Source organism: Pseudoliparis swirei, chromosome 17 (genome assembly GCF_029220125.1).
Source record: "Pseudoliparis swirei isolate HS2019 ecotype Mariana Trench chromosome 17, NWPU_hadal_v1, whole genome shotgun sequence".
In the NCBI taxonomy this organism is placed as follows: domain Eukaryota; kingdom Metazoa; phylum Chordata; class Actinopteri; order Perciformes; family Liparidae; genus Pseudoliparis; species Pseudoliparis swirei.
Genome location: NC_079404.1, coordinates 18,945,156 through 18,970,412, shown reverse-complemented (window position 1 = coordinate 18,970,412; position 25,257 = coordinate 18,945,156). Strand labels below are relative to the sequence as shown.

General features: G+C 44.1%; 2 protein-coding genes across 3 annotated transcripts in view; one reads left to right on the top strand and one right to left on the bottom strand.

Moving 5' to 3' along the window:
- The window catches only part of LOC130206870 (protein FAM13A-like), an 18,946-nt gene extending 10,889 nt beyond the window's left edge, over nucleotides 1–8,057 (top strand). The window contains exons 10-20 of one of the 2 annotated variants that reach the window (XM_056435099.1): nucleotides 1,178–1,232; nucleotides 3,152–3,332; nucleotides 4,053–4,299; nucleotides 4,458–4,581; nucleotides 4,891–4,972; nucleotides 5,415–5,647; nucleotides 5,794–5,877; nucleotides 5,985–6,089; nucleotides 6,271–6,485; nucleotides 6,675–6,776; nucleotides 7,188–8,057. In XM_056435099.1, the coding sequence (XP_056291074.1) occupies nucleotides 1,178–1,232; nucleotides 3,152–3,332; nucleotides 4,053–4,299; nucleotides 4,458–4,581; nucleotides 4,891–4,972; nucleotides 5,415–5,647; nucleotides 5,794–5,877; nucleotides 5,985–6,089; nucleotides 6,271–6,485; nucleotides 6,675–6,776; nucleotides 7,188–7,311 (1,552 nt within the window). In that variant the 3' untranslated portion in view covers nucleotides 7,312–8,057. Of the gene's footprint in view, nucleotides 1–1,162; nucleotides 1,233–3,151; nucleotides 3,333–4,052; nucleotides 4,300–4,457; nucleotides 4,582–4,890; nucleotides 4,973–5,414; nucleotides 5,648–5,793; nucleotides 5,878–5,984; nucleotides 6,090–6,270; nucleotides 6,486–6,674; nucleotides 6,777–7,187 lie in introns of both variants that reach the window. The other variant, XM_056435098.1, reaches the window with a different exon arrangement.
- phyhiplb (phytanoyl-CoA 2-hydroxylase interacting protein-like b) lies at nucleotides 8,041–25,257 on the bottom strand. Its single transcript, XM_056435101.1, has 5 exons — nucleotides 24,906–25,257; nucleotides 15,743–15,939; nucleotides 13,372–13,546; nucleotides 12,344–12,461; nucleotides 8,041–9,497 (listed from the first exon to the last, which is right to left on the bottom strand). Exons 1-5 carry the CDS (start codon nucleotides 25,009–25,011, stop codon nucleotides 8,954–8,956), a joined length of 1,140 nt encoding a protein of 379 aa, XP_056291076.1. The 5' UTR covers nucleotides 25,012–25,257; the 3' UTR covers nucleotides 8,041–8,953.

The window sequence follows — 25,257 nt, the reverse complement described above, 5'->3', positions numbered from 1 at the left end:
TATCACAAGATTGGGCATTGAATTATGAACATGTTGGCATTATTTGCATGCCAATTGGATATAAATTGACAGCGCTATGGTAAAAAGAAGATTTTGACCCGATCGATCCCAAAATCTAATCAAATGGTCCCCGGATAATAACCAATCCCACCAAATTTCATGCGATTCGGTTTAATACTTTTTTACTTATGCGAATAACACGCATACAAATAAATAAATAAACTAGAACGGGCACTCGGTAGAGCGCATACCTTCGCATATCACAAGATTGAGCATTGAATTATGAACATGTTGGCATTGGTTGCATGCCAATTGGACAAAAATGTATCGTGCTATGGTAAAAAAAAGATTTTGACCTTTCCATGACCTTGACCTTTGACCCGATTGATCCCAAAATCTAATCAAATGGTCCCCGGATAATAACCAATCATCCCACCAAATTCCATGTGATTCAAGAAGATTTGGCCTGTTCATGACCCTTGACCTTTGACCCGATCGATCCCAAAATCTAATCAACTGGTCCCCGGATAATAAACAATCATCCCACCAAATTGCATGCGATTCGGTTCAATACTTTTTGAGTTTTGCGAATAACACGCATATAAATAAATACACGGCGATCAAAACATAACCTTCCGGCATTTTCAATGCGAAGGTAATAACCAACGCCCAAAGGGGATGTGTCAGAATTAATCTGATCTCATTCCTTTGGATGCTCTGTGGCTCTCAGTTCAGCCCGGTGAGATGAGAAGTAGGTTATCGGGCCACTGCTCCGCTCACACTCACGGGTTTGAGAGGATTCCAGTCCGGCTAACATCGACTTGCCACGGTGGCTTGTGTGGCGCCGCCCAGCTGGCTGGATGAGGTTGACCCTAGCATGGCCGTAAACTGAGTTTTTGTTTGCGCTGCGTCTACAGAGCCACAGGGCCCGTCTTCTCAATGATGCCTCATTAGTGTCAGACACGAATAAGCCATAACTTTAATGACTGCGAGGCCTCAAAGCCACAGAAAGCTCTGGGAAGTCCTGCCTCGTAACCGATTTGATACAAAATCGATTCGGAATACAGACGGAGCACAATGGTTATTACAGCTTGTGAACCACGGGGAGAAACGATGCTCTTTATTTGAATGCCATTTGATCGTATTTGCCGGTTGTCGACAGTCTTTTGTTTTTCAGCTTGCTGTGCTGCAAAGTGTACAAGACGGAAGCCCCGACCACTGCGTCCGAGAAGGTAAACGGACCTCCGCCCAGCGTCGGCCGCCATCTCCAAATCATTTCCACTGGCCTCCATTTACATTGGTCCGTTCTCTGAAAGCCAGGTCTGAGAGTTCGTAGCCATCGGCTTGTGAGCTAGCAAAGTGGAATGCACTAATGCACACAAAGAGCACACTGAAAGAGCCTCCGAGTCCGCTCAGTTCCCCTCGGGTCTCACATGAAAAGAGAAGTTTCAAGTGGAGATGAATACTTAGTTAGATTTACAGCACAGACGGAGGAAAACGGGCTGATGTTTAACTGTTATGTTGCTAGTTTTCATTGACGCCGTAACCAGATTAACCCGGAATACAAAATACACTCAGGATTCCCTTTTTAGTTGAGATATATATACACATATACAGTATATATACATAAATGTATACATATATATATACATATTATATATATGTATATACATATTATATATACATACATATTATATATATACACATATATATATACATAAATATGTATATATATATATATATTAGATTATAGTTGAAGAAACACTTTTTAACTGTTGATGAAGCAATAATTTGACCTTCTGAAAAGAAATGATTTAAAGATGTGTCTCTGCATGTGTCACTGTAACCTCCATGTTTGCGTGGTCATGGGTGTGTGTGTGTGCCCACGCTGGCCTGCGTGGGCTTCGGGAGGAGACTGAGGAGGTTGTAGTAGTTCTCCTGACAGACGCCGTGATTGCAGAGGCAGGAACAATAGCCATGACGTAGGTTCTCCTTCCCCGCAGTCTTTTTAGGAGCACCCCCATTAACACTTTGTTTAGGGTTGCGGGTATCTATGACAACAGGACAGTTAATACCTTGTGCAGGACAGTGTGTGTGTGTGATCTTATTTGCCGTGGGTGTTTAGCTTTAGTAATAGCAGCCTCACTTCTTCCCCTCCCTCCCTCCCATCGTTCTACCTCCTCTGCGTGACGCACACAGCAGTAATTCATTTTTGTTTGTTTTTGTGAATGAACACCCGTGGCGGGTGGGAAAGGAGAAGCTGAGCCGTTATCTGCTGCTGCTAATGCTGCTGATGACGATGATGATGCAAAGAATGATGTCAGAGCACCTAAATTAATAATACAAAAGCCCAAAACCAAATGCGTTATAATCCAACGTTTCAACCCTCAAAATGTTTTTGGTGCAGTATTTTTTTTTTCACTCTGCATCAAAATTCATTGCATCTACACCCAATATCACACACACACACACACGCACACACACGCACACACACACGCCTCACATTCACACCCATACAGAGGCAATCAGTCACGTGACTCCCTGCACCTCCATCAAATAGACTCCTTAGCTCAGTCTGACAACGTTGCCATGGAAACGCCTCGTCATGTACAGTGGCTCTCTCCTCCCCTGCGCACACGCCCACGCCACACGCACCGACACGAGCGGCAATCCCGCCGCCCCCCTTCCCCCGTGCACGTTGAATAATCCATGTGGAGGCTGTGCAGCAGCAGCAGTGCCGGTCAGAAGGAAAGCCATGTGGATTTCGGGGTTCTCTTCGGGGAGCGACAGCAGAGGATCGTCCGTCGACTGAATCGCCGTGACGATTTCTGTCCGATTTTGTTCCCGACTTGGATGATCACAGATTTGCTGCTTGACAACTTTGTAGCTCGGACTCCAGCCACCCGTGAAAGCAGACTGCTCGTAGAGCTCCATTCGTGGTATTCTGACTCATCTCTGCCGAACCACGCTTCAGCGGCAGAGCATATATTTTTAATCGGAGAGAGTACGATGGTTTCACGGGACTTCTCAAGATTCCCGAGCCGCATGTGAAACGCCGAAGAAGCCCTACGCGCAAACGACGCCGTCTTCCTGCCTTCTCCTGCTGCTGCCCCGGTGCATCCCTGAAGGCATGTTCTGCTTCTGTTTCCAGAGCCCCTTCCTCAAGCTACAAGCCCTGGAGGCCGACTCGGGACCCCTGCCCTCACGGGTAGAGGCGCAAATTCAGGATAACCTACCAGCCCAGCAACCGCCTCCTTATACCGAAGAGCAGAACCTGTATCTGACCCACAAGCGGCTTCTCCACTCGCCGCCGCCGGCTCAGTCCCAGTCTGGTAAGACGATGATATCCGAGTGGTGATATTCACATGTGAAATATCTTTATGCGGTTGTAAATGCCCATTGACGATTGTCTCTACTTTTGTCATAAATGTATTTTGACAAATTATACCCAAAGCATGTCACAGTGCATCGTCAGATTGGATGGTCTCTCACGGACCACACTTTATTTATAGAATCTAATTCATCGTCTGTTTTCTTTCGGAGCATCTTCCTCGCTGCTGTGTCGTTAAATAAAGTCTTGACGGCGAGCTGTGAGCTCCATCGTTCCCCAGAGCTGGGCGTGTCTTTGAGTTGATGCATTGAGGCGCTCCCTGGCACGATGCTGTTACAGCACTGCCCAGCCACCTCTGACACAATCAGTTACAACATATATTCAATAATATGTCATATTTATCATAATGTAGATTGTATTGATGCTTTGGTTTTTCCATGTCTTTGTTCTGGCGAAACATTGATAGAAAGTATGTTTTAAATGTTTTTGTAGCTTGAATAGGAAAGGGCTGTTTGCCATTCTTTCATTGTCCTATTTGTCTCCCCTCCTTCTCTTTCTCTTCCTTACCTACCCTCTACCTCCTTTCTCCTTATCTCACATCTCTTATTTTGTGACTGATTACATAAAATCATGCTTTTTTAAAATCTGACAGACTCAAATGAGAAATAGTAAAAGCTCTTCAGGATGTCCGTTGATATTTTGTCCTTTCTGTCTATTACAGGACTCATGGACTCCCCTCTTTCATCAGAGTCCAGTCCTGTCCTGTCCACTGCATTTCATTCTGAGGGGACTTCAGGAGATTACCTGCCGAGCCCACCGGGCCCTAAAACCAGCCCACTCCTCTCTCGTTTCTCCACGAGCGACTGCCCCATTCCTTCGCCTCGCTGCCCCAACCTCGGTCACAGCCTGCGCTACAACCTGGACCCCGACACGGCCCCTTCTCCACCCTGCTCACAGCACATACGCATGTAAGACCAACTGTGTTCAGGAATAGACCGACAGATGGGATAAGAAGGATTTCTCTTTACTGCTGGGCCTCCAAATGAGAAGTGGTTTAAAAAGATCAGTGCTGATGGTGATAGTTGAATGCACGTTAACGGTCCTTACATCCTGTTTCTTCCTTCAGGGCTCCCAGCGGTGTCCACACAGAGTTGCACATGTCCATCTTAGTGCTCAGCAGAAACATTCACGCCCTGAAGAAGAGGATCAGGCGCTTTGAGGAGCGGTTCGAACAGGAGAAGCACTACAAGGTGAGGGACGACATCAGAGATGCTCGGTCAGCTGGATTTTGCCGTGTCATGATTTAATTGAAATAGTAAATAAGTAAATAAATGACAAGAACGTTCCAAAATGAAGCTGTGGACTACTAGAGTGAGTTACTCCCTCTGCTGGTACATTGGAAGATTACATTTTGTGAAACTATACTTTCTGCTCCTGAACAAAATGGTGTTAAACATAGACTCACCCAGACCAGGGGACAAAGTACTGAGTAAAGTTACAGAGACTTAGTGACAGAGACCAAGTTCTTTCAGTGATGCGAGTGTGTTGTTTTTTGTCAGCCGGCACATAACGACAAGACGGCACATCCAGAGGTGGCGAGACTGATGAAGGAGCTCATCAAGAGTCGCAAGCAGCTTAAAGGTCAGCTTCAAAACCACGAATACACACTGAGACGCAGGATTTAATGATTGAAGATGTATTTAGATTGCTTGAGAAAAAGTGTAAATACAACAATGTAAAAATACTTCAGTACTTACAAGTAAAAGTACTGAAGTATAATCAATAAAAAGTGTACTTATAGTATCAAATGTACAAGTACTCATTCGGAAGTTATGTCCCAACAAGTAAAGCCTGTCTGTCTATATTGTATATTGTAATTATGTCATAGTATTTCAGAAACAATGTCCTAGAAATCAATAAAATAAATATATCATAAGAATGTCATGGTATAATGTGCCAATAAAAAGTTTACCAACAAGTCTTTCAAAAAGGCATTTGTATAGTATAGTATACCATAACAGATGTTTCCAATAATGTCAGAGTATATGTTTCATTCTACTTTCTGAACTTCTGTCTTTTTCAGAGCTGAAGCTGAGACGCTCAGGAGAGGGGGGTCTGCGGGGGCCGGGAGACTTCAGCCCATCAGCGGAGACATGCAGTACCAGCACAGGCCACAGGGAGGCAGCACTCGCAGGGGCTGAACTGCAGCTACTTAACGACAGCAACGCCAAGCCAGATATGGAGGAAACCGTCAACATGATAACCAACCGACTGAAGGAAAGGCGGCGAGAGCTGGGCCTTCCCGACAGTGTGGAGGTGGGTTTTGCCAAAATGCTTTCACGACCTCGTATATTGTAAGATAGAGTTTGTGGTCTGATTCCCTGAATTAAGTCGTAAAACATGACCATAATCTATGTAATCGGGCGGTTCACCCGTTAACAGTTTCCCCTGTGCATGTTTAGGAGATGTCCCATTTCCAGACGGCATTGGAGAAGGCCAGCCTGCAGAAGTGTCTCCTCTACTTTGAGAATTTGCACGGACGACCGGTGAGACCGATCTGGACGTCGCTTCCTGCGTGTTGTTTTTTTATTTGATGGCTCCACCTTAATGGTTTAGTTCTCATCTCCTTGTCCGGGTTGGTTTCTGTCCTCAGAGTACCAGGCAGGAGCGGACTCTGATGAAACCGTTCTACGATCGCTACCGTCTCGTCAAGCAGCTGCTGCCTTGCTCTGCTGCGCCGGCAGTCATCACGACCATCGTAAGTAAACATCCAATGTAATAATAATGGGATCTGTAGAACGACGCCAACTGTATTTCACTTGTGTGGATAAAACTGAGCGTGACATGCAAAGAGTGTCACTCTGTTGCTCTCTAGTGGCCAGATGTGAGAGCTACACATGACAAGCATTACCACCCTCTATGCGTTTGTGTCTACGTAGGAGGAAGAGGAGAGCTCTGATGAAGAGCATCCGAATCAGCAAAGCCCCCAGATGCATCCGGTCCGACTGAACTCGTCCAGGCGCGAGTCTTCCGATGAGCCGCCGCTTCTGCCGTCCCTAGAAACGACCGAAACCCCTCTGGTGTCCCCGCTGGACGACGTGAAGGCTTTCCAGCCACAGATTGTCGCCATGGCAACATTGCATGAAGCTTCCAGGTACTGTGTATGTGAAGGGGTTGTCGCATCATCAGCTCCATGGTGTGATTTTCCAATTTATTTGACCACTCTGTGAGTTTTTGGGATCAAATAGATCCGTCATTCAGGATTATTTAGGCTTTTTGTTGGATGAGTTGTGGCTAATTTAAATGCGAAATCTAAAGGATTTCTTTGATTCTTACTTTACAGACCAGAATTGCTGGATCACCTCAAGACGGCACGATTAGAGAAGCGGAGGCTTCACCTCGCGCTCCGAGAGTTTGAGAAGCACTTCTACAGGCAGACCGGCAGGTAAAGGTGACACACACACACACATCCAAACTACTTGTCTTTTGAATTTTATTTTGTCATTTAATAAACTTGGAACATTTAGTTTCCAACAATGCCTTGTGAAAAACAAAGAGAAAAAAAAACATCATCCACAAAAGAAATTCCATCGTAATGTTACGTCAACACAGCACAGAGAGGAGAGAGACGAAGAGATGGACGTTGGCTCTGAACTCGACACATCCGTTGTACTGCACATGTTAGTCCTCCGAAGTAAACGCTACATTTAGTTTTTGATTACAATACACACTGTACAAAGCGATCCGAGTAAGGCAACATAGGGACTATCGACCGGTCGTGGAAGCTGCTGCAGGTCGTTTGAAACTGCTGAAGCGTTGCCTTGTTTGCCTCTTTTTGTTTCTTCATCGTTAACAGGGCTTGTCAGAAGGAGGAGCGCGGGCCGATGGCCGAGGAGTACCGCCAGTACAAGAACCTCAAGGCGAAGCGCCGCCTCCTCGAGGCCCTGCTTAGTAAACGGGACTCGACCAAGACGAGTTGAGTCGACTCGGTGGGACTTTCAGACCGAACCAGATTCCTTCGTCACGATGACGTCCGGTGGATTCATGCCATGCTCGTGATGTTGATGCACTTTACATGAATAACGCGGATGGGAAGTCTTAATGAGATGCTGCGCTACTGCAGTTGTTCGTCCCAAAAAAACACATCCGTTGTCATTTATGACACAAACTGTATTTTATGAAGTACTTATTTATGTCAAGTATGATGAGCTGTAACAACTTGTTTATTACATATTAGTAATGTACGGTTACTAAACATTGTTTTATGGCACTACGCTACTTGCCTTTTCTGTCCTCGCCATAACACTATTGTTGGACAGCTCTGTCCAAAGTTAATGTACAAACAGCATTCTCTTTTTTTGTTGTTGCTATATTGGCAAAAAAAAGAAGGTGTAAGCTTAAATGCAATCAATGAAATACTTGTGTTCGTGCATGTCAGTTTTTTCGTGCTACATTGTGCTATGATATGCGTAAAGAATCTCAGAGTTGATCAAAATTCAATGAACGTGTTCACGTTGGAAAATATGAGAACGTTGCAAGTTCTATATGCAGTCAAATTAGTGTTTATCCCCCAGTTTGCCTGTAAGAAGTTAATTCCCGCTAAATGCAGTTGTTGATAATGGTCAGAGCTTTTGACATTGTGCACTTCTGGTTTATATCATTTTCTATAAAGAGAGATAATATATATATGAATGTATCAATAAAAATAAATATTTTTTCACATTTATTCTGCTAAACACAGTTTATGGTTCTACTTTCTGATGGTAAAACAAGAGTGACTGTTGCAGAAACAGTTGCTGTGGTCGAGGTACTAGCAGCTTTCATGCTGCACAGAGCTGCATCATGCTTTTTAAAAAAGGTTAACAAGTAGTTCACACTTGGTCACCAAAGACTTAGTACTAACGCAACAGCCTCTCAAATGTGTATTCACTGTTAAGATCCTTTAGAGGTCTCATGTCTGGTTTGTTTTTTTATACCTTTGGTATCACGAAAGATGACCATCGATGCTGCAGCCCTAGAACATTGTAGTACCAGTCTGTGCCACTAGGAGGGGAACATGTCTACTGTGGAATAAGAAGAAAACATTTCTGAAATAACAGTCAAAGTAATTGGAAACAAGAAAAATGCTTATCCACACGAACCGTGGACACTCAATCGTCAGCATATCAATAATAACAAGGCAGAAGTTTTCACAAAATATAGGACAAGTGTTGAAAGATACCAAGAGGAAATTGAAGAGAAGCAGCCCAAGTGTGTTAATAAAGTTAAAGGGTTTCGTCGGTACGCCAGGGTTGACTTGCTGGATGGATGGGTCTGTGTTGTCGGTCCCTTACGTGTGGGATATCTTTAGCTACGTTTTTTCTTCTTTTTAACATCGAGGGTACCTCTTTTGAGACGAGGAGACAAAGGTGTCGGTGTGTACCCTCTTCTTTGGGAATGACGCTCTCTTTAGACTAGAGAATAGAGATATGTTGGTGTGCATGTCTGGGAGCCTGCTAAATCTGCTGCTTCATGCGTGTTTCGCTCTGCTTCATCCGTACCTGTGGACTTACTGTGTGTGTTTAGAGGTCAGTCACCACTAGCCTTCCCCCTTCCCCTCCCTCTCCTAAAAGCGGCCTCTTCTTAGCGTCCCACGCTGATGTTGCAGGTCTTGCAGCTGGGGTCCTTCTTGGCGTTGACCGTGGACATGCTCATCAGCTGGTGCCCGCTGATCTCCGCCACCGTGCCCACCGCCAGGTCGACGTGCTCCGTGTAGATCACCTCCAGGATGACGTCCTGGGCGTGGTGAAACACCAGACTGCCGTCGCCCTTTTCGTCCTGCTTGCAGGTGAGGAAACGGTTGTCGGCGATGTCCAGCGCGGGAAGCCTCTGCTTGCAGAACTCGTCTCCCGCGGAGCCCTTCGGCGCCAGCACCAGGATGACGTAGTGGTAGGCCGTGTACATGCAGTAGAAGTCTCCGAAGTAAAGGTTGCTGCCGGGGCTGAGGAGCGTGACGGCCTGGACCTCGAAGCGGTGGCGGCCGTACGGGGAGTCCTGCGGAGGCTTGCCCGTGTTGAACTCTGTGTTGCAGCTGAAGTAAATGCCCTCCAGCTTGCCACTGATGGGGGAGCCGTGGCTGCCACTGTTGTCTTTCACCGCCTGCAGCATGCGGTTCTCCTGCATCTCCCTGGAGTTTAGAACATAAGGAACAAATAAGATAAGATATTCCTTTATTAGTTCCACAGTGGGGAAATGTCAGGATCACAGCAGCGGGTGCACATAAGAGCATTAAAAACTAGAACGGGCACTCGGTAGAGCGCATACCTTCGCATATCACAAGATTGGGCATTGAATTATGAACATTTTGGCATTAGTCGCATGCCAATTGGATACAAATTGACCGTGCTATGGTAAAAAGAAGATTTTGACCTTTTCATGACCTTGACCCGATCAATCTCAAAATCTAATCAAATGGTCTCTGGATAATACCATATCATCCCACCAAATTGCATGCGATTCAAGAAGTTTGACCTTTTCATGAACTTAACCTTGACTTTTGACCCGATCGATCCCAAAATCTAATCAAATGGTCCCCGGAAAATAACCAATCATCCCACCAAATTCCATGCGATTCGGTTTAATACTTTTTGACTTATGCGAATAACACGCACGCATACAAATACACGACGATCAAAACATTACCTTCCGCATATTCAATGCGAAGGTAATAACAAAAGATACAAAATAAAACACAATAACAATATTAAATACTAAAAACTAAAATACTAAATATACAGAGGAAACTAAATATATACGCAAAAATAGCACACCATCAGTAACACATCTGGACTCGGTGTTCTCCCTCAGACGATCAGAGTCATTTTGGAGATAGCAGAAAGCAGGGTGAAAATAATATTCCGCGTATGAGACGGTATGAGACTGAATAAATGTGTACGATTAATCAACGCGATATAACATATCTAGTTTCAATGTTTCTGGAGCAGTAATTACTTTCGCTTCGTCCAATTTGTCTGACAGGAACAAAGAGAGAGAACATTGCTGGATTGAAAAACTAAACTAAAACAATTCCCCGTCAGGATGACACACTGCTGGGAAACAAAAGCAGCTCTCGGAAAACAAATGAATAGATGAACATTCAAAGCGATGACTAATTCGGTGGCAGCTGCATTTTTGTTTTTCACAGAGTAAATCTGACCTTTAAAACCTCCAATTATCAATTGTAATTGGAGCTGCTACCCTCCAGAGGTTCTCATTATAGCCTTAACTGATGCTTTGTTGTGGGCATTATGGAATTAGTCAGTTCCCAACCCCATGTCAGTACCGTTATTGCCCACATGGTGGTGCAGTTTAACAGAAGCACCTTTATTCAGCCAAAAGAGAGAAGTCAATCCAGATGACGTCATGTTATAAAGCTCCACAGAGTGCTCACAAGCTGTGGCTTTAGTACAGAAACAATGTGCTTTGTCCAATTGAATGGGAAAACATCATGGTATTAATGAAAAACACATTGCATAGTTTGAATTGTACATTATGTAATAACATTAAAATCCATGTAAAGTATGTGGTAAAAACATTCTAACAATTTCAAAGAATGACATAGTATATAGTATGTTATACAATGTCAAAAATAATGCCATAAAAATGTTGTGTAAAATAAGTTTCCTGAATAAAGTCAGCAAAAAAAATCTTTACTAAAAGAAAGTCCATTTAAAGTGTGTGTTTAAAAACATCCTAAAAATGTAAAAGAATGACATAGTATATATAGTATGTGATAAATTGTCAAAAATAATGCCATACATTTCTTTTTCATGAAATAGAATATCATGAATAAAGTCCAGACATACTACTCTCATTAAAAATGTCATAATATACTTTGTTATGATTGTTCACGCTAATGTCTGAAAGGCTGAATTCTGTATACTTTTTGTTCTTTTTCTTTTGATGATGTTTTTGCAAGAATCAAATCATGATTCCCTGGATTATTCTGAGGCTGCCACCCGAGTTCCTCTCACGTGTACGGATTAGAGGAAATAGTCACTGCGTTGTGCAGCTGCCCCCTTCAACCGAAACACGTTTTTTTCTCCTGGTTTTATCTCAATGGAAATACATAAAAAAATGACAAAGTCGTCACATTGTTTGCAGAATAACTTTAGTACTATTGTGACGGCCCCAGAGCCCACGAGCCGGGAACAACAACTATCATCATCACACAATCTTTACAGGAGGATATGAACAATATTTAATATTTATTATTATTAATATGTTGCGCAACCTGCGCTAAAATGTCATATTAATGTCATATTGCATCACAAGGCTTTAAGATAAGTAAATGCACCAGATGCCGACATTTTGAATTTAACATGTTCGAAAAAATTTGTGAATGAGCAACTCTTTATTTAAAAGTTTAAAAACCCGATACAGTATTTATTTTGACATTTACAATAAAAATAAGACATTCTACAGAACCGCGAGGGGAAAATAAATTAGTTGTTAAAAAACATGTGTAGTCCAATTCAATGTGCAATCAGCACAACACAGTCATAGTTAGTGATGTTTTGAAAAGCAACGATATCAGAGGGAGACGAGTTGAGTAAAGCGATGCAGAAACATATCTAAACTAGAGCGGGCACTCGGTAGAGCGCATACCTTCACATATCACAAGATTGGGCATTGAATTATGAACATTTTGGCATTAGTTGCATGTAATTGGATAAAAATTGACCGTGCTATGGTAAAAAGAAGATTTTGACCTTTTCATGAACTTGACCTTTGACCCGATCAATCCCAAAATCTAATCAAATGGTCCCCGGATAATAACCAATCATCCCACCAAATTGCATGCGATTCGGTTTAACACTTTTTGAGTTATGCGAGTAACACGCATACAAATAAATAAATAAATACACGGCGATCAAAACATAACCTTCCGCATTTTCAATGCGACGGTAACAAGAACAACGATCAAAATTAAAGCATAGAAAACACTACTAGTAATAAGTGTGGCACGCCTACCTGGCATTGTCAAAGTACTCTTTATTCTGGTTCCTGTAGAAGACAGAGAAACGCAGCATCCGGCCGGCGATGACCTCGGCCTTCTGCATCAGCTGGTATAGATGCACCGGGGAGTAATCTGGAAAACAGACGCAGCGCGGGGGAAATCAGGAAGATCAGAAACAAGTGTTCAAATGACATGAGTGGAAATTCTTCTATTACATTGACCAGGAGCGAAGCCTGGAATATGAACTGTTCATATTTAGCAACGTCTCTTTTTACTCACCGCTCTGTAAACAGGACTCACAAAAGGGAGTGGACTAACTCCAAAGATTATAATAAAGTTCATAATGATCGAGGCTCTTTTTCCCCCCTTTCCAATTCTCCTTGTCAAGTGCTCGAATTCACTGAGACGGACAATTTGGGGTAAATGGATTTCTCTTTTATTAAACGGCGAAGAAACAAACATGAAAGAAGACTCAAGACTATAGTTTTTATCTCGACCTTTCGCCTATTTTTCAAGTCGAGGCTCGTTCTGTTGACAGTGAGACATCATTGAATTAATGCTAGTTCAACAATTCAACTGAGGATTTCACAGGAAGGTCTTAGCAGCAGCAGCAGCATCTACGGCCTGCTTGAGATGCAGAGGATCAACAACATCATTAAGCCTCCTCCATCAATTTGTCTCACTACACCTTAATCACACACACACTTCCGCTGATTGTTCTCCTTCCATCTCAGCTGTCTCATCCCTTTCCCCTCCCCCGCTCTAAGCCACTCGCCAGCGTTGTTGAACCGGGTGACCTCTGCATCGGAACATATACAGCGCAGCTCCCCTGCTTCCTTTAATCCATCCTTTACCTCACCCTCCCCTCCTCCATCTCTCCATCCATCTTTCCCTTCGCTCGCTCATAGTGCGCTCTATCCTGATTACCTCTGTAGCACAAATACTCACATATAGGCAAACAATAGATAAATCAAAAGGCGCTACTTGATGTCCAGATGTCCTGAAAAGGGCATGTTGGTCCTGTAAGATGCATTTGACTCACCCGCAGTGCAGAACTCGATGATCTCGCTCCAATCGGAGATGGCGTAGTCCCCGTCCGTCTGTTTTGAAGCCGTCTGGACCGCCACGGTGTACTCTGTGCGTGGGCTCAGGAACCAGTGACCTCGAACCGTCATGGGCAGGGGCACCGCCTTGGCTACCAGTTTAGTAGGAACATCCTTGAAGGAGGGAGGATGAGATGAAAAAAAAAAGGAGGTGATGGATGAGAGGACATTGGTCAGCAGGAGATACTCCAGTTACGCATTACTTTCCCGACAAGCATTTCGCAGACACCTGCGTGCAAACGTAAACACGTACGCATTGTATGCACACGTCCGGTAAGCGTTCCTTTTCTTCATGCGTGTACACTATTACCCCCCCTCCCCCCTAGCATCAGTGGGCCTCAGCAGCTCATTGATTGGACCAGGAGCCCCTGCCTAGCAACAGAGTCAATCCATTCAGCCGCCAACACTGTTGCTGCACACTTAAAGTCAAAATACGAGGATGTGGTCAGTGGCGAGGAAGAGGAGAAGCGACACACACCGCAGGAGGAAAAAGAAGCGGCACGACGGGAGTAGTCGCCCTGCTGCGGCGACGGCGACTCCGAGCGCCTGTTAGAGCGACGGCTCGCTGTGTCTTTGAGAGAAGAAAGAGAAAGTAAACGTACGCCTTAAGCGTGAATAGAAAGTTCACCGTGAGGTAAAATACGCTGCACCTGTGTTGCATGTTTCAGCCTCAAAGCAATCATTTTAGGTTTCACACGGCGAGCATCACCACGGCAGCGGAGCATCGCAATCACTCATATGTAATTACAGTTATAGCCACGAAGGGACAAATGTCATTCGCTGCCGGTCCACTAAGTAGTCACGGCAACACACAGAAGAAATAACACAAGTGGAGAGTATATGTCGAGAACATAAATTGAACCCTGAATGACAGCTTTACTTAAAGAAATCTGTAACACCCGGTTCTGTTTCTCCTGTGTTCCGTGTCTCCTCTGTGTCTTCTCTGTCTTAATTGTTTAATTCCCTGCACCTGCCCTCAGCCACTCTTGTCTCGTTACTGTCTGATGTCGTACACCTGTGTTTCCCCCCTATATATTGTGTCAGTCTTTCCCTTGTCTGCTGTCGGATTGTCGTCTCTAGTTCCGTGTCTTTTTCCCGTCGTCCTGTCTGTCGTATCTGATCCTGCCTGCTTCGACCCTGACTGCCCTGACCGACGATCCTTTGCCTGCGCCTTTTGGACCTTGTTTTTTTGTAAACTGTTTTGCCTCATTAAAGAGTGCTTTTTTGTTATTTATATTGCATCCAGCCTGTCTCTCTGCGCCTGAGCCTCACCCCGTCACAAAGACCTGACAAAATCTGGTTCACTTACAGTTTGCATCACTTATAGATTCACATTACCTATAAAGACTTTGATGGATTATACTGTAAAATATATATATGTAAATTAGTTTTTAATACACATAGTAATGTCTGTGGAGATCAATCAGGCTCATGCAGGTTTTAAAAAAAAGAAACGAACTCCAGGAAAACTATACGGTTGGAGCTATTTATTTTGACATTTGTATTTAGTTTTATTGTAAAGTAATATTGATTATTCATTGCTTATTACCTTTGCATTGAAAATGCGGAAGGTTATGTTTTGATTGCCGTGTATTTATTTATTTATTTGTATGCGTGTTATTCGCATAACACAAAACGTATTAAACCGAATCGCATGAAATTCGGTGGGATGATTGGTTATTATCCGGGGACCATTTGATTAGATTTTGGGATCAATCGGGTCAAAGGTCAAGGTCATGAAAAGGTCAAAATCTTCTTTTTACCATAGCACGGTCCATTTTTATCCAATTGTCATGCAACTAATGCCAAAATGTTCATAATTCAATGCCCAATCTTGTGATATGCGAAGGTATGCGCTCTACCGAGTGCCCGTTCTAGTTCAGGTTATATTTTGATATGTTAGAAGAGCTTTTTTTCTTATGATAGTTTTAGTTTAGTTTAGTTCATTGTGATTGTTGTTTGAATATATTTAGTTTTAGGATTGGTTTACTGATTGGGTAAAAAGCCATAGGCCACCCTGGTGCATACTGGTCCTGAAGCTACCCACGCCGACATATAACCACAGGTGCCCAGTGTTACGCAGTCAGTGAACCAAGTTGGACTTAATATATATCAGATTACTTTAGTGTTAGGGTTGTTCTAGTTGTGTCTACTACTGATATTTTGTAGCACAAAACATCTTTTTCTTGACACTTGTCTTCTGTGTTTATGAAACGTTGCATATTCTCTGCAGCGAGACAACAACACGAGTCACTGTGTCGAGTCACAGCTCGAGCGCTGCCTTCCAACGATGTTTATCTGCAGCGTTACCTTGTGTTTGAACTTGTTTGAGTTCTTGTTCTCCTTCTTGTTCAGGTCGATGAAGTAGTGGGTGATGCGCTCCTTGCCGCGCGCCTCCATGTCCCAGCAGATCCTGAAGGAGTCACAGGTGATGTTGCTGATATTGATGTTCTGAGGAACCGGGAGCTCCTCCAACTCGGAGATCGTGCCGTCCTGGGATTTACTGGCTGTGGGGTAAAAAAAAGAAGAAGAAGAAATTAACATTGCATCACATTCATGTCATTAAATATGATGTTAAACTGTACAGATATCAGTTGCGCGTATATCAATGATTATCAATCACATTTCTATTATCTGAGAAACTGGATTTAAAGCAGCAATGCATACAGTTTGAATAATGTATCTTGGCCGAGCTTCATACAGCTCTCAGAAATATTATGTGCTTCTCTTTGTCCAAATCCATACTTCTGCAGTTCCTCAGTAATTATTTCAGACAGCAGGAACAGTAATAAAGCGTGTGCTCGCACACACACACGTACACACACGCACGCACGCACCGCCAGTATTAAAGACTACAATATATGTTGCCATGGAAACACATCATCCCCACAATACACACGCACATACTCACACACTACCCTAAATATTTCAAACGCTGTAGATTAAATCTCCACTCAGAAGAAACGGATCCATTTATAACCAGCGGTACGATGCATCACACTGCAGGCGATACACAGGAGCCGGCAGCAATAGCATTTTAAATGCTGCTGACGTCACAGACCTATTTAATTAAGTTGGATCATTACCTTCGCATTGAAAATGCGGAAGGTTATGTTTTGATCGCCGTGTATTTATTTATTTATTTGTATGCGTGTTACTCGCATAACTCAAAAAGTATTAAACCGAATCGCATGAAATTTAATGGGATGATTGGTTATTATCCGGGGACCATTTGATTAGATTTTGGGATTGATCGGGTCAAAGGTCAAGGTCATGAAAAGATCAACATCTTCTTGAATCGCATGAAATTTGGTGGGATGGTTGGTTATTATCCGGGGACCATTTGATTAGATTTTGGGATCGATCGGGTCAAAGGTCAAGGTCAAGGTCATGAAAAGGTCAACATCTTCTTGAATCACATGAAATTTGGTGGGATGGTTTGTTATTATCCGGGGACCATTTGATTCGATTTTGGCAACTAATGCTAAAATGTTCATAATTCAATGCCCAATCTTGTGATATGCGAAGGTATGCCCTCTACCGAGTGCCCGTTCTAGTTAATTTATTTATTTGTCCTAGTGCAACATCGTTTCCATCAAATAAGTTGGAACATCTTACATTTCTCTGAGCTAGGAACGCATCATGAAGCAAGCGTCTACAGCCGAAAGTGCACACTGGGAATGTCCAAACATGGTTGAATGAGAGCTTTGTAGAATTAGGATGAATATAGACCTTGCGACACACTCGGGGACGCCCACTTGGCAAGGCAACAATAGGTTTTCTGTGTGTTCTCTGGGGTATAAACACGAGAGTAAAATACAAGAATTTGGGAGTAATGCACAACACGGCTGGACTCTATCGTGAGTTAACAAAGACAGAGGCGGCAGAGCGGGAGCCTCCATCTCCACTCATCAGCTGACAGAGGGCGGCATAAAAGAGTTATCCCAAAACTGATGATTGAATCAACCTGCAGATGCTTCTCTGCTGGGTGGACTCTCCGGTCTCGCCTCCACACAACAGACAAGCACTTGTCGGTTGATTCAGTTTCGGAAACCAGAAGATAATTCCTACACATATATAGTGTATGTGGGTCTTTGTGTGTGTCACGGTGCTATTAGAGTGGACCCAAAAGCACGACTCAGACAGGAGTAACAAAGATGACTGTCTTTGGTTGGAAACAGGCTGGGTCAAAACCGGGAGATCAGTCGAAGAAGCAAACAAGTCCAAAAACCAGCGGGGCAGAGAATCAGAGGTCAGGGCAGGCAGGCAGGTCAGGAATATACTCTAATAACACTGGAGAACTTGGCACGAAAACACAAGACAATCTGGCAGAGGACAAGTGGAAGTGAGGGAGCTAAATAGTGAGGGACGAATGAGGGGATGGGCTGCAGGTGAGAAGGGCGTGAGGACCAGGTGAAGGGAATGAGGGACTAACGAGGTGATCAGAGGCAGGTGAGGGGAGTTGGATTGACGAGATGGTGTGACAGGATGAAAACAATTATTACAAAAAGGAAGGCGTGGAGGTAAACTGTTAGTGTGTTCAGATGAATATACAAGAAACATCCAAAACAGATAAATGCCCCTTCTTTACCACCAGATCGGACAATACCTCGTGCTTCTACTTTTCTCCTTATCCCCTAGTTCCTAATCACCACTAACTGATTACCAAACATTATTTACTCAACACAACAACTGAAAGAAAGACTTCCAATTGGTCCGTGCTTGGATCGGACCAGATCTGTATATATCTGCACTTTCAGTGATAAAGACAAATCTTTTTGATTTTTTTGAATAGAAATCTTCAAACTTCAGTCATTCCTGGCATTTAAACAGCCGACTCACTGCACATGACATAAACTCTTGACTCCGTCAGTGGTTACAGGCAGTCGGGGAGTCCCGTGTGTGTGAAATGTAAACAGGCCAGCCGTTACATCCTCAGCCTGGCAGAACTTGGCTCTCGTCCTTAATGCGGTCATTCCCAAACCTCTCCGCATGTGAAAGCATCTGGTCTGCTGCTGCTGGTGGACATTTAAAGCCCATCTTATTATACTTTACCCTGCGGAGCAGTTTGTCTCAGCCTGAGAGCAGACATAGCAGAGCAGAGCTCTGTCAGCTCTACGGACCAGACGGTGATGTCAGCAACTCTCTGTTGCTGACCTTCAACAAATAAATAACAACATCGTTGTCATTCATCTGCAAGTTTTCAGAAGTGCCAAAGTACAGTTCTTACACAAGTGATGGGTAATAGAGCATGCACAGTGTACTTCAAATGTGAATAATAATGAGGAGCCGTTTGTCTAATTTCCACATATAAAGAGATTCAGCAGCTATTTTATGCATATTGTGTGATCACAAGCATTTATTATTGATTTTAGATCATAAACATGTCATTCATTCTCTCCCAAAATCAGTACACAACCCATTATTAACAGTAAAAAACAAAAACATTTGGATGCACCAATCCAAATGTTTCATGCGGGATACCTGCCCTTTGAATATCGATACAACACCAGTGTTTAATTAATAAACTGTATGCGTGGAAGTGACTAGGATCTTTCTTTTATGCCCTAAATAAACATCAAGCTTAAACTATTTATAAAACAAAATGTAACAAATAAATATGTAGATATAAATGTACTAAATTATTTATCGCGCAACAGTAATTTGGCAAAGAATCCTTCAAAATAAAAGAATTACAATTCAACCATGCACTTTTTTATAACAGCAACAAAACTTGAACAAAAATTAAAATTCCAGTATTTATCATATATAGTGAATAATTTAATGGAATAAACCAGCCTCATTGTCTCCATTACCCAAATCAGCTATGTGAGACAGTCATGGCACAATATTCAATTTTGGTGCATCCATAGAAAACATAAAACATGAAAAACCTGCTAACTCCGTTGTTGCGCTGTGCCAGAAGAGTAGTAGCGTCTCTGTGTTAAATGTTTGATGTCAACAACACTGATCTGTCCCTTACAGCTCTGACAGGAGACCCCATGCAGGCGTTGGCCTCCTTGCCTCTCGTGGCTTGGCTGCTGGTTTAGCTCCGGGTTCCTCTAACGCTCTCCTAATTAACCTGAAAACGGAGGCATTGCCCATGCAGTCAGATACTGCTTACGTAAAACTCTTCAGGCTACAAATAAAAACTGGCTCTGAAGAATGCCGCTTTACAAAAATCTAATGAAATGCTCATGAGATCTGCAACCCCCACTGTTCACTGTTCTGAATGCGTTCTCTTTTTTTTTTTATGGCAAAGAAATATAAAACATAATAACACATACTCAAAAAACTCATATATAGAATTTCCTAAAACAGCTCTGCCTCGCACAGTGCTGCACTCTGAATCCTTTAGGACTCAATCCAAGATGAAAGATGGAAGAGGGGGAAACGCATAAGGACGAAGGTCAGGCGGTAAGGGAAAGTCAAACCCTTTACAATCTCACACGGGAGACCGAAACCCTCAGCCGGACTTAGATTTATGGGCTGGTATTGTAGCCCGTAGAATTCAGCTCTCGTTCTTTCACTCGGCTACAAGTAGGATGGGAGCCAGAGCCTTCAGGTATCACGCTCCTCTTTTATGGAACCAACTTCCACTTTCAGTCCGGGAGGCACTGAAGGAGACTACAGACGTTCCTCTTTAATAGTGCTTATAGGGCAGAATCAGGTTCACCTGGTCCGGCCCCTAGAGATGCTGCTCTAGGCTTAGACTGCTGGGGGGTGTTTTAGGATACACTGACCTCCTCTCTCCTCTATCTCCTTCTGGAGAAATTCACGTCTCTTCATTGCACATTACTCACTCTACTTTTTCCCAATCTTTGTGCCTTCTCGCCTCACAGGGTCCATTGGACCTGGCTGTGTCTGGAGCTGGTCCTGGCTCCTGCCCCGTGACTCCTTGCCGCTGCTTCCTGCATCCTGCATCCTGCCACTGGCCTGGGTCTGGCCTCCTTCCTCCTTGGCCCTTTGCGATGCCTTCTGCATCATGGTCTGGACTCCTGCCTCCGTGGCCCTGCTGATGTCCCTCCTCATCACCTCCTTCTGTTTCATGGATTGTGGAGGTCTGGATCGTGGTCCATGCCGACTCCTCATTCATAATTTCTGTCATGTTCATTGAATGTGTTGGAACTCTGTAACGCTGTTCATTCTGTACACATGACATCTATTGCTTCTGTCAATCCTGGAGAGGGATCCTCCTCTGTTGCTCTCTTGAGGGTTTCTTCCCTTTTTTTTTTTCCTTGTGAAAGGTTTTTTCTCCGTTTTTTGGGAGTTTTTCCCGATCCGATGTGAGGTCCTGGGACAACGATGTCGTATGTGTACAGACTTTAAAGCCCTCTGAGGAAAATTTTTCTAATTTGTGATTGTGGGCTGTACAAAATAAACTGAATTGATTTGAATAATACTGCTGTGCAGGAGGCGGAGCGTTTCCCCAATCACGATTAAACTAATTGAGAGACCTTACTTCGGAGCTTAGGAGCTGTGATTACACACTCTGGGCACACAAGTGCAGAGGGTTCAACAGTTTTAATAAATGAAAAGCCTTCTCTGATGAATCTGCTAAGCCCAATCAAATGTCTTTTATTGGGTATTGGCCTCTGCGTCTAGTCGAATATCACGAGTGGGATAGCAAAAGATGCAGAAGGATCAATACACATCTTGTTAACATGCTTACGCAGAGCCATCCTAATGGCTCTCCGAGGTTGGATTTGTTCCACTCACACCTGGCTTGATACTGCGACTCACTTGTGATCTGATTTCCAATCAGGCGACCTGCATAATGAAAACGTACTCGCTCACAGTGGCAGTTGGTGATAAAAAGGGCCCAGCGTGTGAGACCGAAGCTCTATTTGAAGGTCTGCAAAAGCTTTGGTCAACGTTAATGTTGGGAATTGAGTATTGTTGGTGGATTATGTTCGTGCTATCGTTTCTGACCGTGCAAATGGGCACTCGCTTCAGACAGTCGAGCTTCCTACTTTTTAGGTTCAGAAATTGAACTGTAGACTTGAGCAGCGCAGCAGACACCCACAAGACATCGATGTTCGCGGGCCTTTGGAAATCTGGCCTTTGTTCCTCTCAATGCGCGAGTCAGACGGAGGCGGAGCCTAAACAATGCTGGCTTACACTTACAGTGGTCTACCTTTTACACATCAATAAGCTCCTGAACAGCAAAAGAAAAAGAAAAAAACGGTAAATACAGTTTAATAACTCCACCTTTAGAGATTAAGTGATTTGATCCTATTCTTACAAATTAATTAAATAGAGAAGACCTTGAGGGAGGTTGGATCTGTTTTTTCTAAACCTTTCCACAACCAGAATGAGTCAATGTTTTTCTCATTTACATTCCTTAAAACAAGCTGGTGTAAATTCCTTCTATAATATATTTTTTTGGCAGTAAAAAAGCTTGAAAATAATCTTCAACAGAAGGGTTTCTATACAACTTCAGAAAGTCAGGCCCAAAAAAAAAAATACTAATTTTATTTTTGCATTAATGTTTGAAATGGATTTTGAGGGCCCGACCGCTCGGCAATCAATCTCAAACAGCGATCAGAACTATGTAGCACAGTCAGTCACAAGTGAATATATTATGCAGCCGATAAGTGGCAGCGTAACATGTACCTGCAACTCTTGCCAACACAGTCACGGTACACAACTGCTCATACTGAACATCGGCCACACCAGAAGGCCAACTTACTCAGACAGTCCTGGACGTCACGAGGCCGACGCCATGCTGGAGCAGAGCGGGTGAGCGCCACACGAGTTGCCACAGCCTCTGTGAGACTGTACTGGTACACAGGGGTACTTTGAGTTCATTTACAAAAATTGGAAAAGGAAGAACATTGACCTGATGATGGCCAGTGGTGGACTGACCCACACACCAACATCGCCATCCAAAGAGCCACATTGCTGCGGCTAATAAAAAAAACTAAACATTTTGATAACGTCTGAAATGCAGCACATGCGGCCCCTTCACTGTCATGTCTCCGACTGCATGTTAAATCTTGCAAAATGTCTTCTCGGGGTGTTAAAAAGCAAATCCTTTTGTTCAAAGTGTTTCGGCACCGCATTCAAGGAAACAACGGCGTTGTCGAGTAGTCGGTCTATCCGTCTATCGTGGACACGCACACACACTTCCAGACCGAGGCGGTTCCAGAGCAGCAGTATTTCAGGCCGTGCAGACACAGCACTCGGTTGCGAGAATGACAGCCATCCATCATGAAGTTAATTATGTCCGCGGGCACGGCACACAGGCCCTGCAAGACATGCAGTGTGTACTTCATAATACACAACACTGTGAGTGCGTATTAACGGCGGGTACGAAATCAAAATGGTCGTCGACAGAGTCCACCGCGCTGAGGTTGGGGGCAAATTTGTAGCCACTCCAACGTCATGGAGGCCCTCTACACACCAGCGGGAGAGACTTAGGCGAATGTACCACAACACACATTCACTACCTATAGTCACGTCCTAACCACGCCACTAAACTGAGCCGTTAAAGGCTGCAGCACGAAGACAGGGGACACACAAAGACAACTTGTATCCCATCGTTTCTTTGTCCGTTGAAAAGCTCAAACAGTCCTCAGTGTGCGAGAGCTCTCTCCTCCAGACAGGAGGCCCACTCAAGCTGCATGCATTTCCATTTGCGAGGTCACCATAGGCACGTGAGCCTCTCATGCTGACGATGAAATATTAATGGCTTCAGGAGATGCATTTAGAAAGCTGAGGGGAAAGTGAATTGAACACCGTCCTTGGGAAACATACGTCTGAACCAGCTGATGAAACGGTATATTTCCAAGAATGCTAAAAATGGGCTATGCAGTCATCTACATGGGGTGTGGCAGGGGAAGTGTAAACTCGACATCTGGAGGTCATCTTGCGAGAGGAACTGCGACATCAAAATTCAGGGGTTGGTCAGATTAACAGAGACACTCATACAATCCAAACAACACGGCAAAGCATTCTGAACACAATTTAACCTCACGATTTTAGAAACTACTCTGCGATACAACAAGCATCAATTGTCCTGCCTGCATAATGTGCACAGAAGGTTGTTTGAACAATGTTGCTCCATAAACAGAGAGTATGCGTGTCTCTCAAGGACACAGACACACTATTTACACTGGGCAGCCCATTTAATACATAGAAAAGTGTCTGTTGTGTTGCAAATACCATGTAAACCTGCACACAGCTGGCTCGGGATCCATCCGAGAAGTCCAGCCCCAGCCTACATCCATCATGATTAAAATGACAGCTTTAGAATCAGGCCCACAAAGCACAGAGAGGATATAAACGACATCCTGCTGTAGCACATTACGAGCAGCAGATCTGGCAGATGAGAAACGGTGGTGTGGTACAATGACTGCACTGTGTTCAGATGCTTGGGGGTCCTTTGGAGGCTCAATGAAGACACACCAGTGACTCCACCAGTGCACGAACTGGCCGATCCAAATACAGAGGGGAAAAAAAATCTGGTATAGCTATAGAGGAGAAAAGAGTTTAATTTAGCTGTGAAAAGGTGTGATCTCATTGTATTGCTGGATGCGACTTAATCTGCAATCTTAATTAAGAGGGGCTCTCTGGAACCATGCATCAGATGTGTAATCAGTTGTGTGTAATTGCACTGATGGGTGTGCAGGGCTGAGCCGCCGGTGCACACACGTGGGTGCAGCCATGTTGGAGCCTCTCGTCTCTCCTGATGATGACTTGCTTTTTTGTGTGCTCCCCACCATTAAAATTCATACCTTCTTGTGTAAAAAAACTGCTCATAATAAAACTAGTTTATAGATTGTCTCTTATATGAGATATAATTCACATCATCTGTGGTTTGATGGTATTTATCCCCAACAACTTTTGAATTCAGAGAAGTCAACCAGACCATCCAGCATGGATGACTTGAAATATAAATGTAAATGCAGTGGTGAGTTTTGCAGGATGGGGAAAAGATATATATGAATATATGATTTTTAAAAATCGTCTTTGGTAATGATAAAATGTGATGCACTGTGCACAGATACATTTAATCATGAATTCTAAATCATGGGATAACTCCCTGAGATTAGGACAAGAAGCAGCAGTTTGAGGCGGGGTGGCTCCCGGTCTCTGTCTGTGGTGCTGAAATAAAGACACTCAGCACATTGTTCCCTCGCCTGTGCATGTTCAGTTTGCTTTATTCCTTTGGAGCAGTCCTTTCTCTTTGAAATGAACAAAACCGTGCTGCCACTGTCGAGACACTCAGCTATTCTACACACGCAGAGGTGCACCATCCCTCCATCCAGGAAACCGGTGGAGCAACCGGCCCCTGTAGGCTATACTCCTTCCACAATAAGGGTCCAGCATGCAGCTGAAACCAATGGCAAAACACACAGTCTGCATGCCAGCGGCTCGGAAATGACCAATAGGGCAATGCACCGACACACGCACACGCACATGCACGCACACACACACACAAGTGGAGAGCAGGTACACGTCTTCTTACCATCCCGCTCACATAACTGTAAAGCGTCCAAGCTCAGGTCCTTCATCATCCCCTCGCAGGGACTTAATGGACCGGTGATGCTGTGCGCCATGGCGGGTACCTCCATCTCTGCAGAAGAGCCTGGGTGATGATTCCGGGGAATGCCGTTAAATATCGTCCTCGGGACTTGCACAACAGCGCGCTGTCAAGGAAGGAGAAAAGAAAGAGCCGGCTTCCAGTCAGTCCCTTGCTCGTTCCGTCGCTCACTCCTCTCCTCTCCTCTCCTCCTGGGTGGCGCGGCTAGTGGCGCGTCAGCGGACTCGTCACGGGCGCGAACGGCACAAGCCGCCAGTTCGGTCTTACAACGTTGGGC

Bases quoted from the DNA above. Each gene is read 5' to 3' on its own strand.
- phyhiplb (XM_056435101.1), bottom strand. From the start codon at position 25,011: ATGGAGGTACCCGCCATGGCGCACAGCATCACCGGTCCATTAAGTCCC. The intron at 13,547-15,742 runs GTAACGCTGCAG...CCCTCCTTCAAG, and splicing joins CAAACAAGTTCAAACACAAG to GATGTTCCTACTAAACTGGT. The intron at 9,498-12,343 runs GTAGGCGTGCCA...TCTAAACTCCAG, and splicing joins GAGTACTTTGACAATGCCAG to GGAGATGCAGGAGAACCGCA.